The sequence below is a fragment of the Mobula hypostoma genome, chromosome 9 (genome assembly GCF_963921235.1).
Source record: "Mobula hypostoma chromosome 9, sMobHyp1.1, whole genome shotgun sequence".
In the NCBI taxonomy this organism is placed as follows: Eukaryota; Metazoa; Chordata; class Chondrichthyes; order Myliobatiformes; family Myliobatidae; genus Mobula; species Mobula hypostoma.
The window spans coordinates 69146914-69172986 of NC_086105.1; the positions used below are offsets into that span (position 1 = coordinate 69146914).

Here is a 26073-nt window from a genome sequence, read left to right on the forward strand (position 1 = left end):
GGTCTTACTTTCTAAGGGTATTTCACATTTTAAAATGCCTTGTAGGGCATTGTGTATCCCACTTCAATAGTCTTTGATAACGGGGCAATCCCAGAAAATATGATAATGGTTTGCATTTTGATTTCCACAATTTCTCCAGCAAACAGGGAGGTTACTATCATAATGGGATTTCTGAGAGGGTGTAATAAAATATCTTATCAAGATTTTCCATCCAAACTCCCTCCATTTCTGTGAACTGGTATACTTCCATTGATACCTCCATATTATTGTCCATTCTTCCTCAGATATAATTATCCCTCCTTCCTACTCCCATATTGTTTTAATGTATGAAGTCCAATGTGTTTTAAGATTTGACAAACCCTTATACATGCTTGAAATGATTCTACTACTGTTATCTGAATTATATGTTTTTCTAAATAGCTCTATCAAACACGTACTTGCCTTGGTTACATTTTTTAACCCTCCTATTACCACACTGTTGCATCTGTAGATACCGATAAAAGTCCTGTTTTTCTAATAAGTGTTTCTCTTGAAGCATTTCAAAACTGAACAGTGTTCCTGCTTTCATTATATTGCAAAGAACTGTTATTCCTTTAGCTGTCCAGTCCTTAAATCTAGCATCCAGTTTATTTGGCGTAAAATCAGTCATATGCACACCATTTAAGAATTGCAATATCTCCCTCTAGTTTATATTCTTTTATAATAGTTTTCCATATTTTAAGAGTCCATTTCACCCATGGATTATCAATAGTATTTATGTACTTTTGTAGGTTGTTATCAGCCAAAATTGCCTGTATGAGGATGGGAAGTATCCCCTCCTCAATGTTTTTCCATTGAGCATCATATGATGGGTTGCACCAGCATATCACAGCTCTCAAATGTGCTGCAAAATAATAATCTCTAAGAGAAGGTAGGCCCCATCCCCCCTTTTCCTTGGCTAATTGCAAAGTTTTGAGACAAACTCTAGGCCTTTTACCATGCCATATATATCTTGATAACATTTTGTTCCATTCATTGAATTAATTCAGATTAATCTCTACTGGTAGGGTCTGAAAGAGATATAATATTCTGGGCAATATATTCATTTTAATAGATTCAATCCTTGAACTGAGACCAAGAAAAGGAATTAGGTTCCATCTTGTTACAGCTTCCTGAAATTTTTTTTATATATAGGCTGATAATTGCATTCCGATAAGTTTGACGAATCTTTTGGCATAATGATGCCCAAATATTTGAAAGACTCTGTTTGCCATGCCCAGGGATATCTACTTTCAATTTCTCTTGGTGGGCTATAGTTATATGAAAGTAACATACATCAAAGTTACTGGTGAACGCAGCAGGCCAAGCAGCATCTATAGGAAGAGGTGCAGTCGACGTTTCAGGCCGAGACCCTTCGTCCTGACGAAGGGTCTCGGCCTGAAACGTCGACTGCACCTCTTCCTATAGATGCTGCTTGGCCTGCTGCGTTCACCAGCAACTTTGATGTATGTTGCTTGAATTTCCAGCATCTGCAGAATTCCTGTTGTTTGCGTTATATGAAAGTAATTGGGTTTTATCTATGTTGATCTTGTGCCCTGATAATTGACCATATTGTTCAAAGGATTTCATCAATTTAGGTAAAGAGTACGTTGGTTGCCCTAGATAGATCAAAACGTCATCTGCATAACAGGCCAATTTATGCTCTGTCCCTTTAATAGTAATTCCCCTGATATCTTCATTTTGTCTGATGTATTGAGCTAATGGTTCCAGATATAATGCAAAGAGTAGCAGTGACCATGCACAACCCTGTCTCGTGCCCCTTTCTAGGGTAAAACTATTTGATAAATATCCATTGATTTTAATCCTAGCAGTAGGGTTGTCATATAGTGCCTGTATAGTTTTAATAATTGTGTCATGGAAAACAAATCTATGTAAAACTCTGTAAAGAAAATTCCAATTGACCGAATCAAATGCCTTTTCAGCATCCACGTTTATCACTATTGCTTCGATTTTATTTTTTGTATATGATCCATAATGTGAAGTATCCTTCATATATTGTCTTGTGTTTGGCGTTGTTATATAAAACCTGTCTGATCCTTATTTATCAGTATGGGTAGAAACTCTTCTAATTGTTTGGCCATGATGGAGGTAAATAATCTATAATCTACATCAAGAACGGATATTGGTCTAAATGACCCACATTCCATTTTATCCTTGCCTTCTTTCGGTATAGCTGAGATTATCGCTTCCTTCCAGCTGGGTGGCATTTGTGCCTTTTTTAGAGCCCAGTTCAGTGTGGGGAGTAGGACAGGAATTAACTCATTTTTAAATTCTTTGTACCACTCTGCCATATACCCATCTGAACCTGGTGACTTGCTTAATTTAAGCCTACTAATTGCAGCTTTTAGTTCAACTTCAGTTATGTCAGCAGTCATCGTTCTATTTTGTTCTTCGCTCAAAGTGGGTAACTCTAGAGAATTCAAGAAAGTGTCAACTTGGGTTATGCTTCCCCCTGGAACTTTGGAATATAGAGTTTTGTAAAACACTTCAAAAGCTTCTTGAATTTCACTTAGCTTATGTTGTTTTTAATCATTTTTGTTCTTGGATCCCTAATTCTATGAATTGTATTTTTGCTGTCTTTTTCTTCAGTTTCCACGCCAGTATTTTCATAGATTTAAATCCACTTTCATAATGTCTCTGTTTCAGAAACATTAAATTCTTCCTGAATTCTTGCGTAGCCAAACTATTAATTTCATTCCTATTTTTTAAAAAATTACCTCTAATGTATCCTGTGCCAAATTCAATTTCTGTTTTTTTCTAGTTCCTTCAGCCTATTTTGTAATTCCTCTAATGTTTTATTCCTTATTTTTTTCTTATATGAAGATATCGCTATAATTTTCCCTCTTAAGACAGCCTTCAGAGTATCCCATAGAATGGGAGGTGAAACCTCTCCATTATCATTGAATTCTAAATAAACACTGATTTCTTTTTTAATTTATTCCTTAAAGTAGGGATCATTGAGTAGACTTGAATTTAGTTTCCAAATAGTATTCTTTGGTTGTAGGTCAAAATCAACAGATAAATATATAGGTGCATGGTCAATTACATCTATTGTCCCAATTCCACAGGTGTTTATTTTGTCTTTGTCTTTTCCAAATGTTATGGAATAGTCTATTCTTGTATATACACAGTGGGGGGGCAGAATAATGAGTGTAATCCCTTCTGTTGGGGAAAGGTCCTTCCATATATCAATTAAACCAACATCCTCGAAAAGTGTATTAACTCTCTTATATAAGGATTTTGTTTCATAGGCTTTTCTATTGGAAGAGTCTAACTTTGGTTGTAATTGTAAATTTAAGTCTCCCCCACATATCAGGAGACCTTCTGTTTCCGTTAACATAGAGGGAGGAGAAGATGGCGGCGCGACGCAGCTCGCAGCGGCCACTCCTGTGGTGATGTCTGTTATTTGTCAAGTAGGGTGCCGTGCACAATTCTGATCTGATGGAGACGGACGTGAGAGCACAGAGGAACATCTGTTGAAACTTCTGAAATGCCTGTTTCACTGCTGCTGCTATTGTGTGGTCCAGAATCTCTGGGGGGAAGGTCCCGAGTCCTCGGCTTTGCTTGTTGCTCGGCGGCCAGGGCGGGGTCAAAGCGCTCCGCAGAAAATGGTGCTCGGAGAGGCTGTGTCTGAGGGGCTGGTCGGAGGTTCGAAGTTTTCGGACGGACTCAGAGTCTGCTGCGGTCAGGTGCTTCCAATGGTGCTGCATTGGCAAGTTGGCAGCGCTTGGAGGTTCATGGCAGGGAGAGTTTCTCCCTTCTGCCGCCTGCGTGAGATGATGAGTCTATCGGGACTTTGAGACTTTTTTTTTACTGTGCCCATGGTCTGCTCTTTATCAAATTATGGTATTGCTTTGCACTGTTGTAACTATATGTTATAATTACGTGGTTTTGTCAGTTTTAGTCTTGGTTTGTCCTGTGTTTTCTTGTGATATCATTCTGAAGGAACATTGTATCATTTTTAAATGCATGCATTTCTAAATAAACGAGGACTGAGTGTCCCCATAATCTAATCTAATTAGTAATTTTCTGAAAGAAACTAATATCACTTCCTGGGGGTGCGTATATATTCAATAGAGTAACTGAATTTCCATCTATATTCCCCCTCACCAGAATATATCTGCCCTCCTTATCTCCCATTTCGAATACTTTTTCAAAATTTAGCTTGCTTGAGATAAGAATAGCAACTCCTCTCCTATGTCCTGATTTATTGAGGAGAAAAACAAATTAGTGAAGCCCATTCTCTTTAGTTTTCCATGCTCATTATCACTTAAGCGAGTTTCCTGTAAATATGCTAAATATACTACATGGGCTTGTTCTTTCTTCATTTTGGATAGAATTTTACTGCATTTGATTGGATTTAACAGCCCATTGACATTAAAAGAAATGAATTTTACTTTGTCCTTAGCCATGTGTATTTATCTATCAATATATCACTGAAATTAGCAGAATAAAACTTAATCGATCTACCGCCTGAACAAATAAGAACCAAGAAATGTCAATAATTTTAGAAAAGGCAATGAAAGTGTGATTCCAAGGCTGAGGTCTCTAGTAGATGACCCTGGGTTGAGCTAGAGGAAACATCTAGCCGTGGGGGATAGCCCCTCCTCCCTGTGAGCTGGGGCCCCTATTACAGTACCCATAAAAGTAAGTGAACAAGTCTATGTCCATTACACAGAAAAGATTTCCCCGTGTATTCCTCCCATATATATATTCTCATTTAGGTGGAGAAAAAGGAGTGAATGAATTAATTAAAAAATTGAGTAATATAAAATCCACATTATAATAAGTATTTCTTGAAATAGGTATAGCACCAACTAATTTTGCTTCCATTTATCTTATCAACACTCCTCCCATCCCCTGCTTTCTCGGTTCTGTTACTACTTCCCAAGCAGATCGGGATAACTGCTCAGCCAGGCTTCCCCTCGGTTTGATCACCCTGACGGGCAGCCTTCTGTTCCTCATGTCTGTAGTCGCCTCTTCCACTGTCTGATACAGTTGCATACCATCCTCATAAAACACTTGCAGTTTAGCAGGGAACGGAGTTTGGAATCTAATCTTTCCTTGCTTTAATATTCCCTTTACTGCAGAGTATTCTTTATGTTTCTGCAGGACCGTCGGGGGGTAATCTTGATCGAAATATATTAATTTCCCATCCAAAAACACCCTCTTCTTACCCCAGGCCCTTCGTAGAATCTCCGCCTTGGTATTGTATCGAAGGAATCTAATTACTATTGAGCGTGGCTTACCTTCTGTCTCCAATAGGCCTCGGGATGAGTGCACGATGCGCCCTCTCAATTTCAAGCTCCATAATGGAGGGTATCTCTAGCGTGTCATGCAGCAACTTTCCTACAAACTCCATCATAGGCAAACCCTCCGCTCCTTCGGGAACAACAGGAATTCTGCAGATGCTGGAAATTCAAGCAACACACATCAAAGTTGCTGGTGAACGCAGCAGGCCAGGCAGCATCTGTAGGAAGAGGTGCAGTCGGCGTTTCAGGCCGAGACCCTTCATCAGGACTTCGGGAACATTGTATATCCTGATATTTTTCCGTTGTGATCTTCCCTCCTAATCAATCAGTTTACTTTCTTGTTGATTTAATATTTTTATCATCTTACTTAGTATCCGTTCCACGTTTTGCACGCGATCTTCCACCTTCTCAATTCGTCTCTGCCACCGCTATTTTTTGATTGACGTTGGTGAGCTCTGACTTGATATCGAGTTGCTGTTTGATATCTTTTTTGAATCCCCATATCTCTTCCAGAATTTTTATCATATCTGCCGCTTCACCTGCACGAGGCCCATCATCAGCTTTGCCGCCATGCGCATGTATAGGAGAGCCGCGCGCTGTACCTCTGTCGTCCATAGGCTCCGCAGTGATGCTTTTTTTTATCTCCATTCTTTTCCCCCATTCTTGCCTCCCTTATCAATTCAGATATTTTCGAAAGATCTTATATTTGATGGATTAACGGGGCAATATATGCGTTTTTCCAGAGGAGCTATTAGATTTAAGTTGCCATTCTGGACGATGACGTCACCGGAACCCCCTTGCCTTCTTATATAATCCATTTCTTGCAGGAAGTGATCTCATCATTTTCTAAAGCACCGCCAACTTTAGTGGTTCAATTCTCAATTTACACCGAATTATTTATGGCAGCCTTTCAAAAATCCTAAAACCTATGGTGTTTAACCCCTGGCTGGCTAATATTCACTTTTAATCACTGTTTGGTCTTATTGGAAATGATAAAGAAATTTAAGATAAATGCTAACAATTTCAGAACTCTGCACACATCTCATAAAATATTCTTACTACAAAACACTTGATGTTGCGTAATCATTTTATTAAACCAAAAATGCTTTGCAAAGTTTATACTTACCAGCTAAAATATCCGTATTACGAGCTGCTATAGTCTTAATCTTCACGATTCCAGATTCAGCAGCCTGGTAAAATCAGACAAAACAGAAACTTGAGAAAAATGCTGGTGGGAAGAAGCTCCTCAAAAATGATCCCACTGAATATCTCAGTACTTGTTATGATTGCATTATTCTATCTGCCAAAAGCAGGACTTCCCGATGACCAACCATTTATCACCTCATACCTTGTCTAGGTAGCCTCCAACCTGATGGCATGAACATCGAGTTCTCCTTTCAGGATTTTTTTTCCTCTTCCTTTCTCCCTTCCATCTTCTTTCATTCTGCACTTGGCCTCTTACCTCTTCTCCTATCACCTGCCCGTTGCCACTCCTCCTCTCTTATTACATTCCTCCTCCTCCAACCCTTTACCTTTCCTGTACACCTAGATTCACGTACCATCTTCTTGCATGCTCCTCCTTCCCCTACCCCACCATTTTATTCTGACATCTTCCTCCTTCCTTCCCAGTCACGATGAAGGGTGTCGGCTTGAAAGATCCACGTTTATTCATTTCCATAGATGCTGCCTGATCTGCGGAGTTCCTCCAGCATTTTGTGTGTTGCTTGGATTTCCAGTACCTGCAGAATCGTCTGTATTTATTACACTTCGTTGCTTGTGTAAAGAGGAACTAATGAGATAATTTGATGATGATTTTGTGTCTATAAAAATTTAGAGACTGCTTTTCAAATAAGTTTTCTGGTCTTTTCCTCAAAAATAGAAACTACTGGTAAAGGGTATTTATTGTACCAATAAAATAATTAAGAAGCCAAGGTACCATTAGCACATACAAGTGTGGAAATAAGTACTAATGAGCAACATGCTATCTGTGAAAGATATTTCCAATTCAAAACAAATTTTATCTTTAATTCAAGAGAATGGTCTATCCTAAATAAGCGAAGCCTGCTACGAAACCATGCTTAGGTCATTTCGTCCCAAAAAAACTGAATCTCACTTATTAAAAGTGTAACACAGGAAAATAGGAACAGGAGTAGGCCCCCAGGCCCCTCAAAACTGCCCTGCCATTCAACATGCTCATATCCACTCCTGTAACAGTCAGCGTAACTTTCAAATATTAGCTAATTTTTCATATATACAATGACCTTGCCTTCACAACCTTAGAAGCCAGAGGATTCCCAGGATTCACCAGCAACAGATGCAACTTTACACACCTGAAGTTTAAATGACCAGCCCTTATTTTATTGGTATGTCCCTTTGCTTGTGATTCTTCCACTGGTAAAAGCATCTCAGCATGCATCATGTCAAGCTCCCTAGGATCTTAAGTGTTTGAATAAGTTTACCCCTCATTCTTCTAAATTCCAAAGAATACAAGGACAAAACTATATAGCCTCTCCTGATCGGAATACCCTCTCATCCACACATTAGACCAATGAATCTCCTTTGACTCCCTCCGATGTTACTCTATCACTTTTAGCAAAGTGAATAGGTGTGGCCTCGCCAACTGTGAAAAAAAACCTCCCTATTCTTTACCACCGACGACTTCGCAATAAAGACCAAAACATATTTTGCTTTCTCAAATACTTGTTAGACCTGCTTGCTAACTTCTTTGTGATTCACGCATGAGAATATCCAGATTCCTCTCAATTTCACTTACCTACAGTCCTTCTCCATTGAAATTCTTCTGACTAACGTGCATGATCTCACACTTTTCCACATTGAACTCAATTTAGCAGGGTTTGCATCAAATCATATCAGCTATTAAAAGACATTTGGCTAAGAGAGGTTTAGAGGGATATGGACTAAATGCAGGCAAATTGTACTATCTTGGTGAGTATCATGGTCAGTATGAATGGTTTGGGTCAAAGAGCCTATTTCCATGCTGTATCACTCCATGACTCTCTCCCTATCCCATTGTAGAAATTACAAATGTCCTCATCACAACATGCCCTTCCATTCATTTTCATATCATGGTTCATTTCCCCATCTTCTGGTACCCTCTGGGAACATAGTAAGCTTTGAAAAAACAAGCAGTTTTCAGATTAAGATCTTGAATCCGACACAAAACTCAAGATGTATCTTGAGCAGCGATCCCTGCCTTCCTGTACGTGTCTGAGACTTGAGACTAAGAAAGATTCTACTTTATATAAAAAAAAATTCTCTGCTAATGCTTTGGTGTGTTTAAATCAATCTTCTAAAAAGTTTCAAAAAATGTTCAACTTATATGGCACTTTGAAAAGGTTTTGTCATACTGAAATCTAATTTTCATTATTTCATGTTAAATTTAGGGTGGCATGGTAGCACAATGCTTTACACTGTCAGCAACCCCTGGTTCAATTCCCACTGCTGCCTGTAAGAAGTCTGTACGTTCTCCCTGTGACCACGTGGGTTTCCTCTGATGCTCCAGTTTCCTCCCACAGTCCAAAGGCATACCGGTTGGTAGGTTAACTGGTCATTGCAAATTTTCCCGTGATTAGACTGGGACTAAATTGGGGAAATGCTGGGCAGCGTGACTCAAGGGGCCAAAAAGGCCCATTCCATGGTGTATCCCAATAAATAAATAAATTGTCCAAACATTACTGGTGAGGCACTGTCGACAGTATTTGGGACAAGAGGTCAGAAAATTGTGTGTTAATCATAAGCTAAATTGACTTTCCACTAACACTGAACTTGAAGTAATCATGCATTGAATACAAAGGTCCAAGAGGAGGAGGAGTAAGACTGCCCTTCATTTATGCTTTATTCCCAGATCAGGCAACCAGTAGTTTATTATTTTTAAACTAATAAACAGATGGTGGGTCCTCTGCCATTACCAAGGGGAAATTAATATTGTTTGCACAAAATATAAATGGAAATTTAGTTTTACAAAGTCCAGGGATTAACTTTAGGATGAAGCCAAGAAATATACATTTCTGTCCTTTATGTATTCATTATTATGTATATTTTAAGATTATAATCTTGCAATTCCTGGAGTGAATGCTTGGTATCTTGTATAAAGTGTTTTTTTCCTGATTTTGCATATAGTAAAATTTCAAATACAAAGATATTGGGGAAAAATACAAAAATGTATTTGCAAACTGAAGATGTTGGATTTCTTGGTCAAGGAATTGGAATTGGTGTTCATGTCAATTTTTAATTAGCTTTTCCACCCAATACAGCATCTCACATACTTCACTGTGGGAATCCCATAACAAAAGCAGAGTGGTTCAGGATGACAATTGCCATAAGTCAAGACAGGCAATAAATACTGTTTTGCCAAAAAACAAATAAAAATATCAGATTAAATTTCCAACATGAAAAATGAACCTATAACAGGGGTCCCCAACCTTTTTTGCACCGTGGACCAGTTTAATATTGACAATATCCTTGCAGACCGGCCGACCGCGGGGGGTGTTAAGCACGAACGGAATATAGGTGATAAGTCAACTATAAGTCACTTATCAGTGGCTAATACACTCAATTTTGTTTCTAAAAGGGTTTATCTAACAAATTTAATATTAAACACACAGCACATATTTTCCTCACATGAATATAGTGATAAGTCAATTATAAGTCATAAGGGGGTTCCTTATGTCCAGTCTATTCCGCAATTTTGTTTTCGTTGCATTCATTGCAGAAAACTCTGCTTCGCAGAGATATGATGTTGGAAATGGAAGCAACATTTTCAGTGCTTTTGTGGCTATCTCAGGATATTCAGCCTTGACTTTGATCCAGAATGCCGGCAGAGATGTCATATCAAACATACTTTTCAGCCCACCGTCATTTGCAAGCTCGAGGAGTTGATCTTCTTCCCGCGCTGACATGGATGATTCACCGGGAACCCAATCCTTTGCATGTCTTGGGTCATTTGTGGTTGGGAAGTAACGCTTGAATTCTGTCGACAACGAAGATAGGTGTTCGCGCACCAGCTATGAGCCTCAGTCTCTTCCAAATTCCCAGCTAACGTTGGGAACATGTCAAATATGCCCCTATCCACTCGCCATCTCCACAGTTCTGGTTTGGCTGTGAAAGCAGACACTTTATCTGCCAACTTGAAGACAGTTGTCATTCTCCCCTGAAGTGACAAATTGAGCTCATTGAGCAGGTTGAAGATGTCACACAGATAAGCGAGTTTTGCTATCCACTCCTCGTCACTGAAGTGTGCTGCCAGTGGTGACTTTTTCCTGAAAAAAATCTCTGTAGATGCTCTCTTAACTCAAAAACTCTGGCAGGGCTCTCCCCCTTGATAGCCAGCTGACTTCAGTGTGTAAGAGAAGGCATTTGTGCTCTCCATTCATTTCCTCGCAAATCTCTCAAACAGACCTGAGTTAAGGGCTTTTGCTTTGATGTGATTGATAACTTCAACAACGTCACTCAATACGCTGTTAAGATCAGGTGACATTTTTCAGCTAGCCAGCATTTCCCTGTGTGTGACACAGTGTGTAGACTGGCATTCAGGAGCAACCTCTTTGACTCGGGTAGTGAAACCAGACCTGTTAAGCCGTTCCAACAGCTGTGCTTCGATGTCCTCCGCTATGTCGTCGATTCTCCTCGAAACTGTGGTAGCTGAAAGAGAAACCCGTGCTATCTTGTTAGCTGCAGCTTCTCCCAACAGTTCACGGCACATGTCCTTGGCAGCAGGCAGAATCAATGTTTCACCAACAGTGAAAGGCTTCCTAGCCTTAGCAATACGGCTAGCCACTAAGTACGACGCTCTCAGAGCAGCAGCATTTGTGGAGGTGGTTGCTCTCAGCACTTGTTTCTGCGCCGCTTGCTCACGTTTTTTGTCTTTAAGTGCAGGGTGCTTGGACTCAAGGTGCTGAAGCAGTTTTGAAGGCTTCATTGCCTCACTAGACAGCTTGTCTCCACATATCACACACAGGGGGCTTGGAGCGTGCGAGTCACCGGTCGCAATAAAGCCATATTTTATGTACGACTTGTCGTATTTTCTGTTGAAGGAAGCTTTCTTTTTTTTGCAGTCTCGGCCTCAGCTATCTCTGCGTTATCATCATCGTTAGGCCTTTTATGTCCCCTACTATCTCTTCCAAAGAAACTCTCAAGCGACGTTTGTTTTTTAACTCATCGAGTAGTTGTAAGTTAATGACCGACTGATGTCCTCGCGTGGGTAATGACCTCGCATGCATTCAAGTTCAACAGCAGACGTGACAGGAAATGAGGAAGGGTGCAGTTGACTCATATCGTTTCCTCGCGGCCCAGTGGTTAGGGACCACTGACCTATAATATACATGGTGACTTTGGAGTATTTCACAGTGATATGAGTCTGAGAACACAAGGTCCAAGGGATACTGAATGGAACAGGAGCTACATATATTGATAGCTTTCAAAGGTCAAAGTAAATTTATAATCAAAGAACATTTCTGTCACCATATAAAACCCCAAGATTCATTTTCTTGCATATATTCACGGTACTTACAAAAAATAATAGAATCAACAAAAGGCCGCACCCAACAAGACAAACAAGCAACGTGCAAAAGACAACAAACTGCACAAATATAAGAGAAAAAAGAAACCAATACATATCAAGAACACAAAATGAAGAGTCCTTGAAAGTGAGTCCATGGGTTGTGGGAAGAGCTCAGTAATAGGGCGAGTAAAGTTATCCCCTCTGGGTTCAAGGGTTGAGGGGCAGTAACTGTTCCTGAATCTGGTTGCGTGTGTCGTGAACTTTGTCCACAGAACCAATCTTCATCTGTATTTTAATCACTCAGTAGTTCTAAATTTGCACATATTTAAAATTAAACATAAACAAAAGGCACCTGAGATATTATATTCGCTCACCTTAGACATCATATTCTACCATTAGAATATAAACTTAAAGTTAATAAATGTATAATTCTACTTTTAAATTAAATCAAAATATACAAAAGAGCATTAAATTACTTCTTTATTTAAAGAGATGAGTGTGTCCCCACAAAATCATTCAGGGTTTACCCCAATCAGAAGCCCTTGATGAACCATGAAATCTAGGACTTGCTGAGGGCCAGATAGGAGGCATTCAAGTCTGGACATAAAGAGTGTTGCAAGAGGTGCAGCTATGATCTCTGGAAAGCCACCCCACAATTGAAGTGGAGATGCCAGAATAGACTGGAATCAACGACGGACACTCGACAACTGTGGCAGGGTCTGAATGCCATACCTCCTACAAAGTTAAATCTAGCGACATGAGGGACAGCAGAGTTTTGCTTCCAGATGAGCTCAATGCCTTCTATGCTCACTTTGACCACGAGAACGGGGAGGAACCATCACACACCCCCACCTCTCCTGATGATCTGAAGACGACATGTGGGCTGCCTTCAAGAGAGTGAATGCAAGGAAAGTGTCCGTTCTGGACGGAGTACCTGGCTGAGTATTGAAGACCTATGTCGACCAACTGGCTGGTGTATGCACGGATATCATCAACTTCTTGCTCCAGCAGACTTCAATCATACCGGTGCCCAAGAAGAGCGTAGTAACCTGCCTCAATTACATCCACAATGATAAAGTGTTTTGAGATGCTGGTGTTGAAGCATATCAGCTCCTGTCAGAGTGACGACTTGGATCCACTCCAATTTACCTACTGAAGCAACAGCTCCACAGCAGATACCATCTCATTGGCTCTTCACACAACCTTGGAACATCTGGACAGCAAAGATGCATACATCAGGATGCACTTTATCAATTACAGCTTGGCATTTAACACCATCATCCCCTCAAAACTAATCAATAAACTCCAAAACCAGGGCCTCAATACCTCCTTGTGCAATTGGATCCTGGATTTCCTCACTTGCAGACCCCAGTCAGTTCAGATTTGCAAAAACATCTCAACAATCTCCATCAGCACAGGAGTACCATAGGGATGTGCGCTTAGCCCCCTGATCTACTTGCTTCACATCTATGACTGTGTGGCTAAGTACAGCTCCAACACCATATACAAGTTCACTGTTGCGGGCCGTATTAAAGGTGGTGATGAATCACCATACAGGAGGGAGATTGAAAATTTCCCTCCCAGTGTCATAACAACAAGCTTTCACTCATTGTCAGCAAGACCAAGGAAATGATTATAGACTTCAGGAGAGAGAAACCAGAGGTCCATGAGCCAGTCCTCATTGGAGGATTATAGGTGCAGAGGATAACTTCAAATTCCTGGGTGTCACCATCTCAGAGGATCTGTCCTGCACCCATCATATAAATGTAATTGCAAAGAAAGCATACCAGTTCCTCTACTTCCTTTGGAATCTGCGGAGATTTGATATATCATCAGAAACCTTGACAAATTTCTATAAGTTGTGTGGCGGAAAGTGTGCAGACTGGCTGCATTATGCCTGGCATGGAAAACCAATGCCTTTGAGTGGAAAATCCTATAAAAGGTAGTGGATTCGGCCCAGTACACCACGGGTAAAGCCCTCCCAACCATTGAGCACACCTACATGAAACGCTGCTGTAGAAAAGCAGCATCCATCAAAGACCCTTGCCACCCAGGCTATGCTCTTTTCTCGCTGCTGCCATCAGGTAGAAGGTACAGGTGCCTCAGGATTTGCACCACCAGGTTCAAGAACAGATACTACCCCTCAACCATCAGGCTCTTGAACAAAAGGGGATAGCTATACTCATTCTATTTCTGGTCTTTTATGCTCTTGTTATTTATTGCTATTTATTTATATCTGTATTTGCACAGTTTGTTGCTCATTGATTCTGTTTATACCTATTGGAAACCCACAAAATCATGGGGAGAACATACAAGCTCTTTACAAACACCGATGGAATGGCATTACAGTAAATACTATGCCACTTTGCCATCCCTGACAGGACCCAAAATCTCCAGAAGGGGAATCAGTTATGTAAAAATCAACCCAAATCTCTCAGAATTAGGCATTTTGTTTTCTTTTCAAAGCAGATGGCTGTTGGAAACCCTGTGCAGCACTGTATGAAGCAAAATACCTCCTGACTGTCTGTTTAAAAGAGAAGTTTTCAATAAATAACTCGTCAAGAACAATTCTGAAAATCCTTTTACCTCTCCAGAGAAACATTCATGGCCTCAATCAAGCTGATGTCAATTATGTTTAAGTGATCAATAACAGTTGAAGACAGTTCTAATCAAAGAACCCCACTCACAGAGAGAAACAGATATTGACTCAGGCTTGCCATTGCAATTAGTGAACTCATATAAAGAACAGGCATCTGGGCAACTGAACTAGCCCTTCTCTGGTTTTGTCTTGTAAACTGTTTAGTAAAATCTTTAAACAATAAAACCATTCTAGAAAGCCATTTTAAACAATTCAAGATGTCAGCAACAACCTTGTGAGCCAAATATAGGATATTATATCAAATCATATAACATACATCACACAATCAACAAATAATGCAGTTTCATATAGTTAATAATTTAATGCCTAATTTGACTCCAAAGGAGTGTGTAATTTGTCATTTTATCCATAGTCTAAATATTTAATTACCAAAATTCAAAATACTCCATTTTGTAACAATTCAGCAGGCTAGGTGGTATCTATGGAGGAGAATAGACAGTTGACAGTTCATGCCAAGACCCTACACCAGGATTAAGTTTGGTAATATTTATACATAGGCAACATGAAGCAAATACAGATTTGCAAAATGATGAATACGTACTTCAATGATACTTTGAATAACTGGCTTTATTTTCTCCTCATTGAGTAAGATTAATGAAAAGGTGGTGGGCATGTTAAAACATTGGTTCGGGAGTGTTTGGGATGAAGGCAAAGAGCTTGTTAGAAAATGTCTTTATTCAGAGGAATGAAACGATGCAGTTTACAGGAAGCCTCTGAGCCCATCATGCAATGATACTGAGGCAATGTAATTGAAGCCCCACAGACTCAGTTCAATCCCGACCACCAGTGTCGTCTGTGTAGAGAGCTTACTTCCTCTAATACTGCATACCTTCAAAAAGGGTTAACAAAAGATGTTGTGAGCTTTCCATCACTTTTTATTCTGTTATGTCTTTTTAAACTTTGACAATAGTTAATTTAACACAAAGTGGGAAAGAGGTTGAAGTAAGATTTCTATGGTGTTTTAAGACGACATCTCACTGCTCTTCCTTAAACACAGTTTTGACTTACAATGACTCATTTGATTAAGAAAATAATGAAAGCTAAATTAAGCCAAACTAATGATGTGGAAAAGTAAACATAACTCAAGTAATATTTCTTTGAATATCATTGCTTTGTTAGAGTGCCAGAGAGAAGAGCAGGACTTTTCTTTGTAAGTCTATTTGTGTCATGCATATAAATAAATACACTAATGCCCCACCTGCCCCTCGTAACTCATCCGTTATTTATTAATTTATATACACACATTCTTTTTCTCTCTCTCCTTTTTCTCCCTCTGTCTCTCTCACTATACCCCTTGCCCATCCTCTGGGCTTCCACCCTCCCCCTTTTCTTTCTTCCTAGGCCTCCTGTCCCATGATCCTCTCTTATCCTCTTGGCCAATCACCTGTCCAGCTCTTGGCTCCATCCCTCCCCCTCCTGTCTTCTCCTATCATTTTGGATCTCCCCCTCCCCCTCCCACTTTCAAATCTCTTACTAGCTCTTCCTTCAGTTAGTCCTGACAAAGGGTCTTGGCCTGAAACGTCGACTGTACCTCTTCCTAGAGATGCTGCCTGGCCTGCTGTGTTCACCAGCAAGTTTGTACACTCTCCCCATGACTGCATGGGCTCCTCTGGGTGCTCCGGTTTCCTACCACATTCCAAAAATAAACTGCTTAATAGATCAATTGGTCACATGGGTGTAATTAGGTGGTGCGGGCTCATTTGGGCCAGAAGGGCCCATTACCACAATGTATCTCAAAATAAAATAAATTATAAGACATGCTCTCCAACCAGGCTGCAACCTGGTAAATCTCCTCTGCACCCACTCTGAATTTTCCACATCCTTCCTATAATGAAGTGACCAGAATAGAACTGAATCCATCCATTCAAGTTTCCCTGGATCTTGACTTTCTGAATGAGCCTACCAAATGCCTTACTAAAATCATATTTAATCTATAGACCACATCCACTGTTGATCAATTTGTTTTGTTGCTTCAAGTAATTCAATTCTTGAGTTGCAATTCACATATCACTAGCATGACATCACTTCCGAATAGTTTTGACCAATAGCAACTTCTATGAGTCACTGTTGTGGCAACAGCACTATGCTTTCACATGAATTTAAATTTTGGCAGAAAATGTCTCAAAAATAAATGAATGCTGGAAGGCTTGTGAAGACAGAGGATGAAATAAATGCAGCATAACACAGGAAAATCCGGGAGGAAAACCTGATGCAGTCTGCAAGACAACTGTGACTTAAGAGAAGATTTGTATTCCAGCAAGACAATAACGCCAAGCATAAAACCAACACTGGAATGGCTTAAAAACAATGAAGTTAATGTCCTGGAGTGGCCAAGTCAGAGACCAAACCTCAATCCAATTGAGAATTTGTGGCTGGTCTTAAAAAGGGCTATTCACTCACGAACCCCATACAATCTGGCACAGCCTGAGCAGTTTTGTAAAGAAAAATGGGGAAAGAGCAGATAAAGACCTATCCACACAGACTCAAGGTTGTAATTGCTGTAATTGTAAATGGAATGAGCTGACTTGGACATCCATTAAATACTGATATGAAGGGGGTGAATACTTATGCAATCAATTATTTTGTGTTTTATATGTGCAAGTAATTTAGATCGCCTTGTAGAGATCTATTGTCATTTTGAATCACAGTGGATTTAACTTGGTTTTTTTGACACCGATCAACAGAAAAAGGTTCTTTCACGTCAATGTTGTAAAACAATAAAACATGAAATATCTAGCACTTCAGCAGCCAAGGAAGATTACACCTTACATTATTTGCTTTTACAATCCACTTTTCAATAGAGTCAAAGAACACTGCAACACAGAAACAGACCCTTCCATCCATCTAGTCTGTGCCAAACTATTATTCTGCATAGTCCCAACGAGCTGCACTTGGGCCACAGCCCTCCGTACCCCTCCCATCCATGTATCAGAATGAAGTTTAACATCAGTGGGATATGCAGTGGAATTTGTTGTTTTGCATAAGTACAGTGCAATACATAATAAAACTGTAAATTACAGCAAGGAATATATAAAATATTAAATTAAATTAGTTCATAAATAAATCAAAGAGAAAGAAGTAGGGTAGTGTACATGGGTTCATTGCCCATTCAAAAATCTGATGGTGGATGGGAAGAAGCATGCCCTGGGTGACAGAGGTCCTTTATGATAATGCTGCCTCCCTGAGGCATCGCATTTTGAAGATGTCCTCCATGGTGTGGAGACTAGAGCCCATGATGGAACTGGCTGCGTTTGTAATTTTCTGCAGCTTTTTCCGATCCTGTGCAGTGGCCCCTCCATACCAGACAGTGATGCAACCAGTTAGAATGCTCTCCAGGGTACATGTGTAGAAATTTGTGAGCGTCTTTGGTGACGTACCAAGTCTCCTCAAATTCCTAATGAAATATAGCCACTGTCATGCACTTTCGGTACGATGGCAGCATGCTCAGATGCAGCAGCTTCTACTGGGACAACCAAAGATGTCATTGTCTTTTTTAAACATTTTTTATGATCTTAAGACCCTACATGACATTAAGAACTTAATATACTGCAAGTCTACTCCACCAGTGAGTTGTCCGTTGATGGAGAAATGGAAGGAGCTGGACTTGGTGCAGATTGTGCGCTGCCTGCATCAGAGTTAGTGCGTGAAGGTGGAGTGCAGTCTAACAGCGAGTGATCTTCTTAGTCACTTCTCTTGTGATCGTAAGACCCTGTTGGACATTGGTGGTGTGGAATTTTGCAAGTCCAATTCATTGGTTTCTTGGCGAATGGCGGGGGGGGTCATCGGAGTGCCAGAGGCAGTGTGGTGCCTCTGGTGTTCGCTCGGTACAAGATGTATCATGTTTGACTGCACACTGCTGCAACACGCATGGACTCAGGGACTTGGACTATATCTTTTTGCATGACTGTAGTTCACTGATATCTTATGTGCTTGCTATCTTATATGTGCTGTATGTGACTTGTGCTTTGTAAGACTGTTGATGGAGTTTTGCACCTTAACCACACAGTGGCAGGGTTTCGTTTGGCTGTATTCATAGGTACTCATATATGGTTGAATGACAATTAACTTGAACTTTGTAATTGCATCAATATGTTGGGCCCAGGATAGATCTTGAAACTGTTCACCCTTTCCACTGCTGAACCTTTGATGAGGACTGGTGTGTGTTCCCTCGACTTCCCCTTCCTTAAGTCCAAAGATGTAGTGGTTAGTAGGTTAAATGGTCATTGTAAATCATTCTGTAATTAGGCTAGGGGTTAAATAAGTGAGTTGCTGGGTAGTGTGAAAGGCCTGTTCTGCACTGAATCTCCAAATAAATAAAATACTGAAATGGAAGTTGATGGGCATTAGTAAGTGAGTAAGTTGTAGGCCAAGAGGAAAATAAGAAATGGGTCTGACAGGGTTCCTTTACTGGTGGCCAGCGTGGATTCTATAGACCAGAGAGCTTCCTTTTGCGCCGCAGTAAGCAGGCAATAAAGCAGTCACATCAGTTCCAGCGAAAGAGAAAAAAATAGCAGCAAGTACTTGCCTTCATACAACTATACTGCCAGCAAAGACACTTGTGTTATCTAATCAACAGTTTCTGTAGCCTTTGTAAATTCCAGGTCAAATGGTCAGGCTCGGCATCCACCCTTACTGATGTGCATGCTTGGAGACAAACTTTTAATTCATTGTTGACTTGTTCACATATTTACAAGTGGATAAGACTCAAAGTAAATATCTGGAACGTTACAGTCCAGCAACCTGTGTCCCTAAGGAACGTTTCTCCTGTCCTGATAATAAAGATCATCAGCAAGTCAGACAGCGTCTATGGAGGGGAATAAGCAATTGACATTCCAGGCCGTTTCACCAGGGAATCACTTTCCAAATCTTAGGAACCATCTCTCAAATGAGCCTTTTAAACAATGGCTTCTCAAATGAACAGGTCCAATTGAATGTCACCCTAGTATCCAGAAGAATCTGTAACTTTCAATCACGCTCGCAGAAATTACCTATCTAACTTGCTGCTTGCAGTTTTTTTTTTAAGGACCTAGCAGTCAACTCAAATAAATAAAAAGGAGTCACTCCTTTAAAAAAAAGGATGTCTTTAAATTACAGGTTCATCAATAAACACTTTACATTTATAACTGTTTAAGTGCTGCAAAACAAATGACTGAATCCCAAGGATTGGCATAACTTAATTTTCAAAGTCAAAAGAACTCTTCTTCCCTTCAGTGAAATACTAGACAACGGGGTGACCCGTCGGGGCACCCTTTGAGAGAAGGGTGGTGCAGTCTGATGTGACCAGAATGAACATTAAATTTTCCTGAATGCTATTGGTATCGCTTTGCTTTGGAAACTGAAGTAGAAAACCTCAGTTAAAGAAGAACAACGCGTAGCAAAGCAAATATAGCTGCTCCTCGTTTAACGAAGGACACTTTTGATGGCATCATTTCTGGTTTATCTGCTACCCTTGTGCCTCTCGGTGTCATTCTGGAGACGTGCAGCCCTTCCATCCTCCGTCTCTTCATCTCTTCAGCTGTTTATTCTTTTTCTCTGATCCTGGAGATGTGCATGCCTCTCCTCCTCTGTCTCTTCTTCTCTCGTCTTTTTTTTGTCCTAACTCTTTGATCCTGGAGTCGTGCTGCCCTGGCCTCATCCGTTTCTTGTTCTCTCCCTTTCCTTGCCGCTTCCCGACAACATTTGGTGTCATCTCTTGACCACAATGTCCCCCTTCCCTCTCCACGCGGCATAATTAGGCTGACCATTCTTTTTTTTACCCTAATGCTGGATAGAAGATATGAAGCAGTAACACCAAAGGATGCTGATTATTCTTGATGATGTGGTTGGTGCTCTCCTAAATGGACGTGATATAGTCACCGCTGTCCTTTGACTGCAGCAAAGGGTTTTATGGGTGTCTCGAGGTATGTCATTACAATAAGATTTAATTATCTCTTATTGATGGATGGCAGTTAGATCTGTCCCGATCGTGCACATGCTGATGGTGATTAGCAGAATGTGGACCCCTCGAAATAGAGCTGCCCTGCCCTTTTGCTCCAGTAGGTGTCGCTGCTGAGGCTGGCCGTGCGCATGCGTCGGGCTGTCGCGTCCCGATTTCCATGATGGCCGATCGGGCCTCGGGTGAAAGCCAGACTGTTGATTTTTGGGCAATGAGCAATTTGATACGAATAAATAACCCTGAACTTTGCCTGCATTCTGTAAGTTAGCGCATTTTAGTTCGATTTAGCCAAAAAAAGTGCCGCTGTAATGCACCATTTGCACTAACTGGAGGTCACAAACAGACAGACAGAGCATGAGACTTTTAGTATTATATAGATACTGCAACATCATGGGTTTTGGTGAGGGCTACACACCCTTATGAAGACGTGGACTTTAAACATCAGTGCAAAGGTGTTTATGGTGTGCCAGAGGTGAAGAACTTTTAGGAAATATGTACAGTGCAAAAAATGGCAAAATAACAACAATGACAAAAGAGAAAATGCAAATATATACCATCAGACCTTTAGGACTACAGCTTCAAAACATTTGTCTGAAGTAATACACCTCACCACACCCTCTCTTCCCACTTACACCAAAATGAGCCCTTAAGGTTTTTGGATGATTCGACAGTTGTGGACTGTATCAGCAAGGCCAAGAGGTTGAGTACAGAAGTATGTTGGACAAATCTGTTGGGTGGTGTGGGCTGAATTACTTGCAGATCAACATCACTAAGATAAAGGAGTTGGTGGTGGACTTCAGGAAGGTGAAAGCATCCTGCATTCACATCTCCACCAAAGGAATGCATATGGAAGTCGTCCAGGACTACAAATACCTAGGAACTCACCTGGGCAATAAACTGGACTGGACTAAAAAAGAAGGGACAGAGCCAACAGTACACCCTGAGGAGGCTCTGGTCATTCAACGTCTGCAGTATTCTGCTACAGATGTTCTATGACTCAGTGGTGGCCAGCATTCTATTCCACGCTGTTGTCTGCTGGGACAGCGGGGTGAGAGCAGCTGATGCCAAGAAGATCGATAAGCTCATCAGGAAGGCTGGTTCTGTCCTGGGGGTGGAACTGGATTCCCTGGTGATTGTGTCTGAGAGGAGGATGCTGCAGAAGCTACCAAGAATTATGGACAATCCCTCTCACCCCTCCATGACATACTGGACAAACAGAGGAGCAGCTTTAGTAACAGACTGATCCCACCGAGATGCACCACTGAACGCCACAGGAGATCCTTTCTCCCTGTGACTATACGACTCTACAACTCCCCCTCCTTCAGTATGTAAGCATATGGTTTCACTGCACATCTGTGTTTTGCACTGTTACCTTTTAATGCACATTTTGTATTTTTTCATAACTCAATGCTTACATTTTGTATTTTCAAAGAATATATTTCTGACTGAGCAACCTTGCAACAATAATTTCCTTCAGGATAAATAAAGTTTTATTTTACCTTAAGCATATTATTTTACCTTAGTCTAAGAGAAAAGGGATGGTCCATTCTTTGGAATGGGTGGGAGGGGGGAGAGTACCATGAGCCTGAACAATTACACAAAAACCAAAAGACGTGAATTCACATCCTTCATCACAAATGTATTCAACTCAACAAGATCACCATGACACTGCACAACAAAAACAATCAACAATTATTTTCCAGGAGCCAGCACTCTTTCCGATCTCTCAAAATGTATTCTTCTACTGAGCCAGCACAGAGCAGGTGCCATCACAAACAGGCACCCTTCCAAGACACCTCAACTGAGCAGTCAGCCCCCTCCCAGGAGACAATGACAAACAGGATGCATCAAAGATTGCCACTGTCCTGGAGCGTGCAACTACAAACAAAAGTGGCCATGCTTTTGTTTGTACAAATGCAAAAGTGTAAATACAAAAGAAAAAAAATAATTCTGGTAGGCATTTACAAAAGATTAAAGAAATACAACAGAATTTATGAAAAACCATACATACAAAGACTGACAATCAAAATATGCAAAAAGGACAAATCGCACAAATAATAGAGAAAAAAAGTAAATAAATAATACTGAGAGCATGACTTGTAGAGTCCTTGAAAGTGAGTCTGCAGGTTATGGGATGTAAATATCAACTTTTGTCCCGGATGATTACTATCAGTAGCTTGTGACAATCTATTTCCGGGTTTATAATAACGCTAACTGAAAATAATTGTGAATTTGACCACAATTATCCATTTGAACTGGCAAGCAAGATAAAGCAAACATTGATTACATTTAAAAAAGCAGAAATGTGTTGTTTCTTCACCATTGTGCTCCAACAGACTTTCAATGAAACTATATATTTTGAATTCTCATTGTTCAAAATGAATCCCAACACAAGCCCATAAGACGCAAACACGAGGAATTCTGCAGATGCTGGAAATTCAAGCAACACACATCAAAGTTGCTGGTGAACGCAGCAAGTCAGGCAGCATCTCTAGGAAGAGGTACAGTCGAAGATTGGGGCCGAGACCCTTCGTACGCCCCTCTATTCTGAGGCCCTGTCCTCTGGTCTTAGACTCTCCCATCACAGGAAATATCCTCTCCACACCCACTCTATCAAGGCCTTTCAGCATTCGATAGGTTTCCATAAGATCACCCCTTATTCTTGTGAATTCTGGTGAATACAGGCCCAGAGCCATCAAACACCCTTCAAATGACGAGCCACTCAATCCTGCAATTATTTTTGTGAACCTCCTTTGAACCTTCTCCAGTTTCAGCACATCCTTTCTCAGACAAGGGGCCCAAAGCTGCTCACAATACTCCAAGTGAGGCCTCACCAGTGCTTTATAAAGTGTCAACTTTACATCCTTTGCTTTTATATTCTAGTCCTCTCGAAGTGAATGCTAACATTGCATTTGCTTTCCCCATCACAGACTCAACCTGCAAATTAAGCTTTAGGGAATCCTGCACAAGACTCCCAAGTCCTTTTGCCCCTTAGTTTTTTATATTTCCTCTCCATTTAGAAAATAGTCAACCCTTTTCTTTTTTTTTCCTACCAAAATGCATGACCATACACTTCCCAACACTGTATCCCATCTGCCACTTCTTTACTCAGTGTTGGAAAGTGCATGGTCATGACTTAGGTAGAAAAAATGTAAGAGCTGACTCCGGCCTATTTTATTATGTGTGCCCAAATACCCTGAGACCTCATCCTAAATAATCAACTCCAATATCTTCCCAACCACTGAGGTCAGACTAACAGGCCAATAATTTCCTTTCTTCTTCCTCTCACCCTTCCTAAAGAGTGGAGTGACATTTATATTTTCAAACTTCTGGAACCATTCGAGAATCCAGTGATTCTTGAAAGATCATTACTAATGCCTCCACGAACTCTTCATCCACCTCTTTCAGAACTCTGGAAGTCAATAAATCCATGCACCATAATAGAATCAATAAAAAACAGCACCCAATAGGACAAAAATAAACAACCAATGTGCAATAGACAACAAACTGTGCAAATACAAAGAAAAAAAAAGCAATAAGTACCGAGAACATGAGATTGTGTATACTTGTATGTGTGTGTGCATGGATGTTTGGATTCCTTGTATCCGAGCTCAGTCTCCAATCTCCATTCTGATATGCTCCATGCTATCTGCTTAAACCAATCATTCAGAAAAATTAGATGTCAAAGAGTCAGAGTTGTACAGCACAAAGGTCCTTTGGCCCACCAGGTCCATGCCAAGCTTTTGCCCATTGACACTAATCACCTTCTCTGCCTTGCTTATTCAGTTCCTCATCTAAATCTCTCTAAAAGTAATCATATCTAATTCCACTACCTACTCTTGCAGTAAGTTCCAGATATCAACATGTTAAACATCTCCTTGCATTCAAATCCCACTTTACATTCTGTCCTCTCATTTGAATGTATAAACTTTTGATTTTGATATCCCTATACATTATGTACTGTCGCAAGAAAAAGTTTGTGAACCCTTTGCAATTACCAGGCTTTCTGCATTAATTACTCATAAAATGAGGGCTGATCTTCATCTGAGTCACAAAAATAGACAAACACAATCTGCATAAACTAGTAACACATAAACAATTGTACTTTTCATCAATATTGAGTATACCATTTAAACATTTACAGTCTCGGTTCAAAGAAAGTATGTGAACCTCTGGGGTAATACCTTCTAAAAAGCTATTTGGAATCAAGTGTTCCGATCAATGAGATGCGATTGGAGGTGTGGGTTGTAGAGGTGCTCTGCCCTATAAAAAAGACAGACAATATCAGGTTACTGACAGAGCCTGCTCTTCTCAAGAAAGGTCTGTTTATGTACACCATGTCTCGATTAAAACAACTTTCAGAGGACCTTAGAAGAATTGTAAAGATGCATGCAGCTGGAAAATGCTACAAAGGCATTTCTAAAGACCTGAACGTTCATCAGCCAACAGCAAGAGAAAATTGTCTGCAAATGGAGGAAACTCAGTACTGTTGCTACTCTCCCTAGGAATAGGCATCCTGCAAAGATCAGACCAAGAGCCCAATGTGCAATGCTGAAGGAGGTGAAAAAGAACCCAAGGGTAATAGCATAAAGACCTGCAGAAATCTCTAGAACTTGCTAAAGTTTCTGTTCGTATGTCCACTATAAGAAAAACACAGAACAAGAATGATGTCTATGGAAGGAAACCACTGCTCTTCAAAATAAAACATTGCTGATGATCTCAAGTTTTCAAAAGAACATCTGGCCACAATGCTTCTGGGACAATGTTCTGTGGACAGATGAGACAGAAGTTGAACTTTTTGGCAGAAATGCACACTGCTCTGTTTAGAGGAAAAGGGGCACTGAACACCAACACTAAAACCTCATCCCAACTGTGCAGCATGGTAGAAGGAGCATCATGGTTTGGAGCTGCTTTGCTGCTTCAGGGCCTGAACAGCTTGCAATTGTTGAGGAATTCAAAATTGTATGAAGACATTTTAGACGCAATCTGTCACCAGAAACTTAATAGAAGTTGGATGATGCAATAAAACAATGATCCGAATTACAACACTAAATCAACAAAAGAAAGGTTGAAAAAGAAGAAAATTCATGTCTTGGAATGGCCAAGTCAGAGTTCAGACCTTAACTCAACTGAGATGCTGTGGCACCTGAAGAGGGCTGTTCAAACAAGGTATCCCAGAAATATCGGTGAACTGAAACAGTTTTGTATGGAGGAATGGTCTAAAATCCCTCGCCATTAGTAGTTGAGCTCAGTAGTTATGGCACCCAATGACAACGCCTTTGCTTGCATCTTCGAAAAAAGTTCAATTTCCATCTTTATTATCTCTAGTTTTCTCTTTCAGGAATCTTTTGAAGACCCTGACCTGGAGTTACACGTTGACTACAGTTCTTTGTGGGAATGGGACCTGCTCTTCGGGTTCCACAATCGGCCACTATTCGGCATGCCCAAGTCTCGGCCTAAGATTTCAGCATGGATTCAGAAGCCTGGGATCTCGAGGAACTGGAGACGGGTGGTCAAGGGAGACCCGTGTGTCGTTGGGGGAGTTGGAACATCTACTGTGTGCCTGGGGACCCAGGGTCTTTACGATCTTCAGACAGACAGCTCGAAAAAAGCGACATAATGGACTTTTAACATCGTAAGCCAGTAAGTTGACTGTTATGCCTCCCCA

At 40.6% G+C, this 26073-nt stretch overlaps 1 protein-coding gene across 4 annotated transcripts in view; it reads right to left on the reverse strand.

Annotated features, from left to right (window-relative positions):
- mon2 (MON2 homolog, regulator of endosome-to-Golgi trafficking) overlaps nt 1–26073 on the reverse strand; it is a 169299-nt gene that overhangs the window by 120126 nt on the left and 23100 nt on the right. For 2 of the 4 annotated variants that reach the window (XM_063058483.1, XM_063058484.1), the window contains exons 2-3: nt 24590–24668; nt 6418–6481 (exon numbers count right to left, since the gene is read on the reverse strand). Coding sequence is in view for 2 of the 4 variants with exons in the window: in XM_063058481.1 (XP_062914551.1) it covers nt 6418–6481 (64 nt within the window). In the remaining 2 variants the exon portion in view is untranslated. The remainder of the gene's footprint in view (nt 1–6417; nt 6482–24589; nt 24669–26073) is intronic. The other 2 variants (XM_063058481.1, XM_063058480.1) reach the window with 1 other exon arrangement.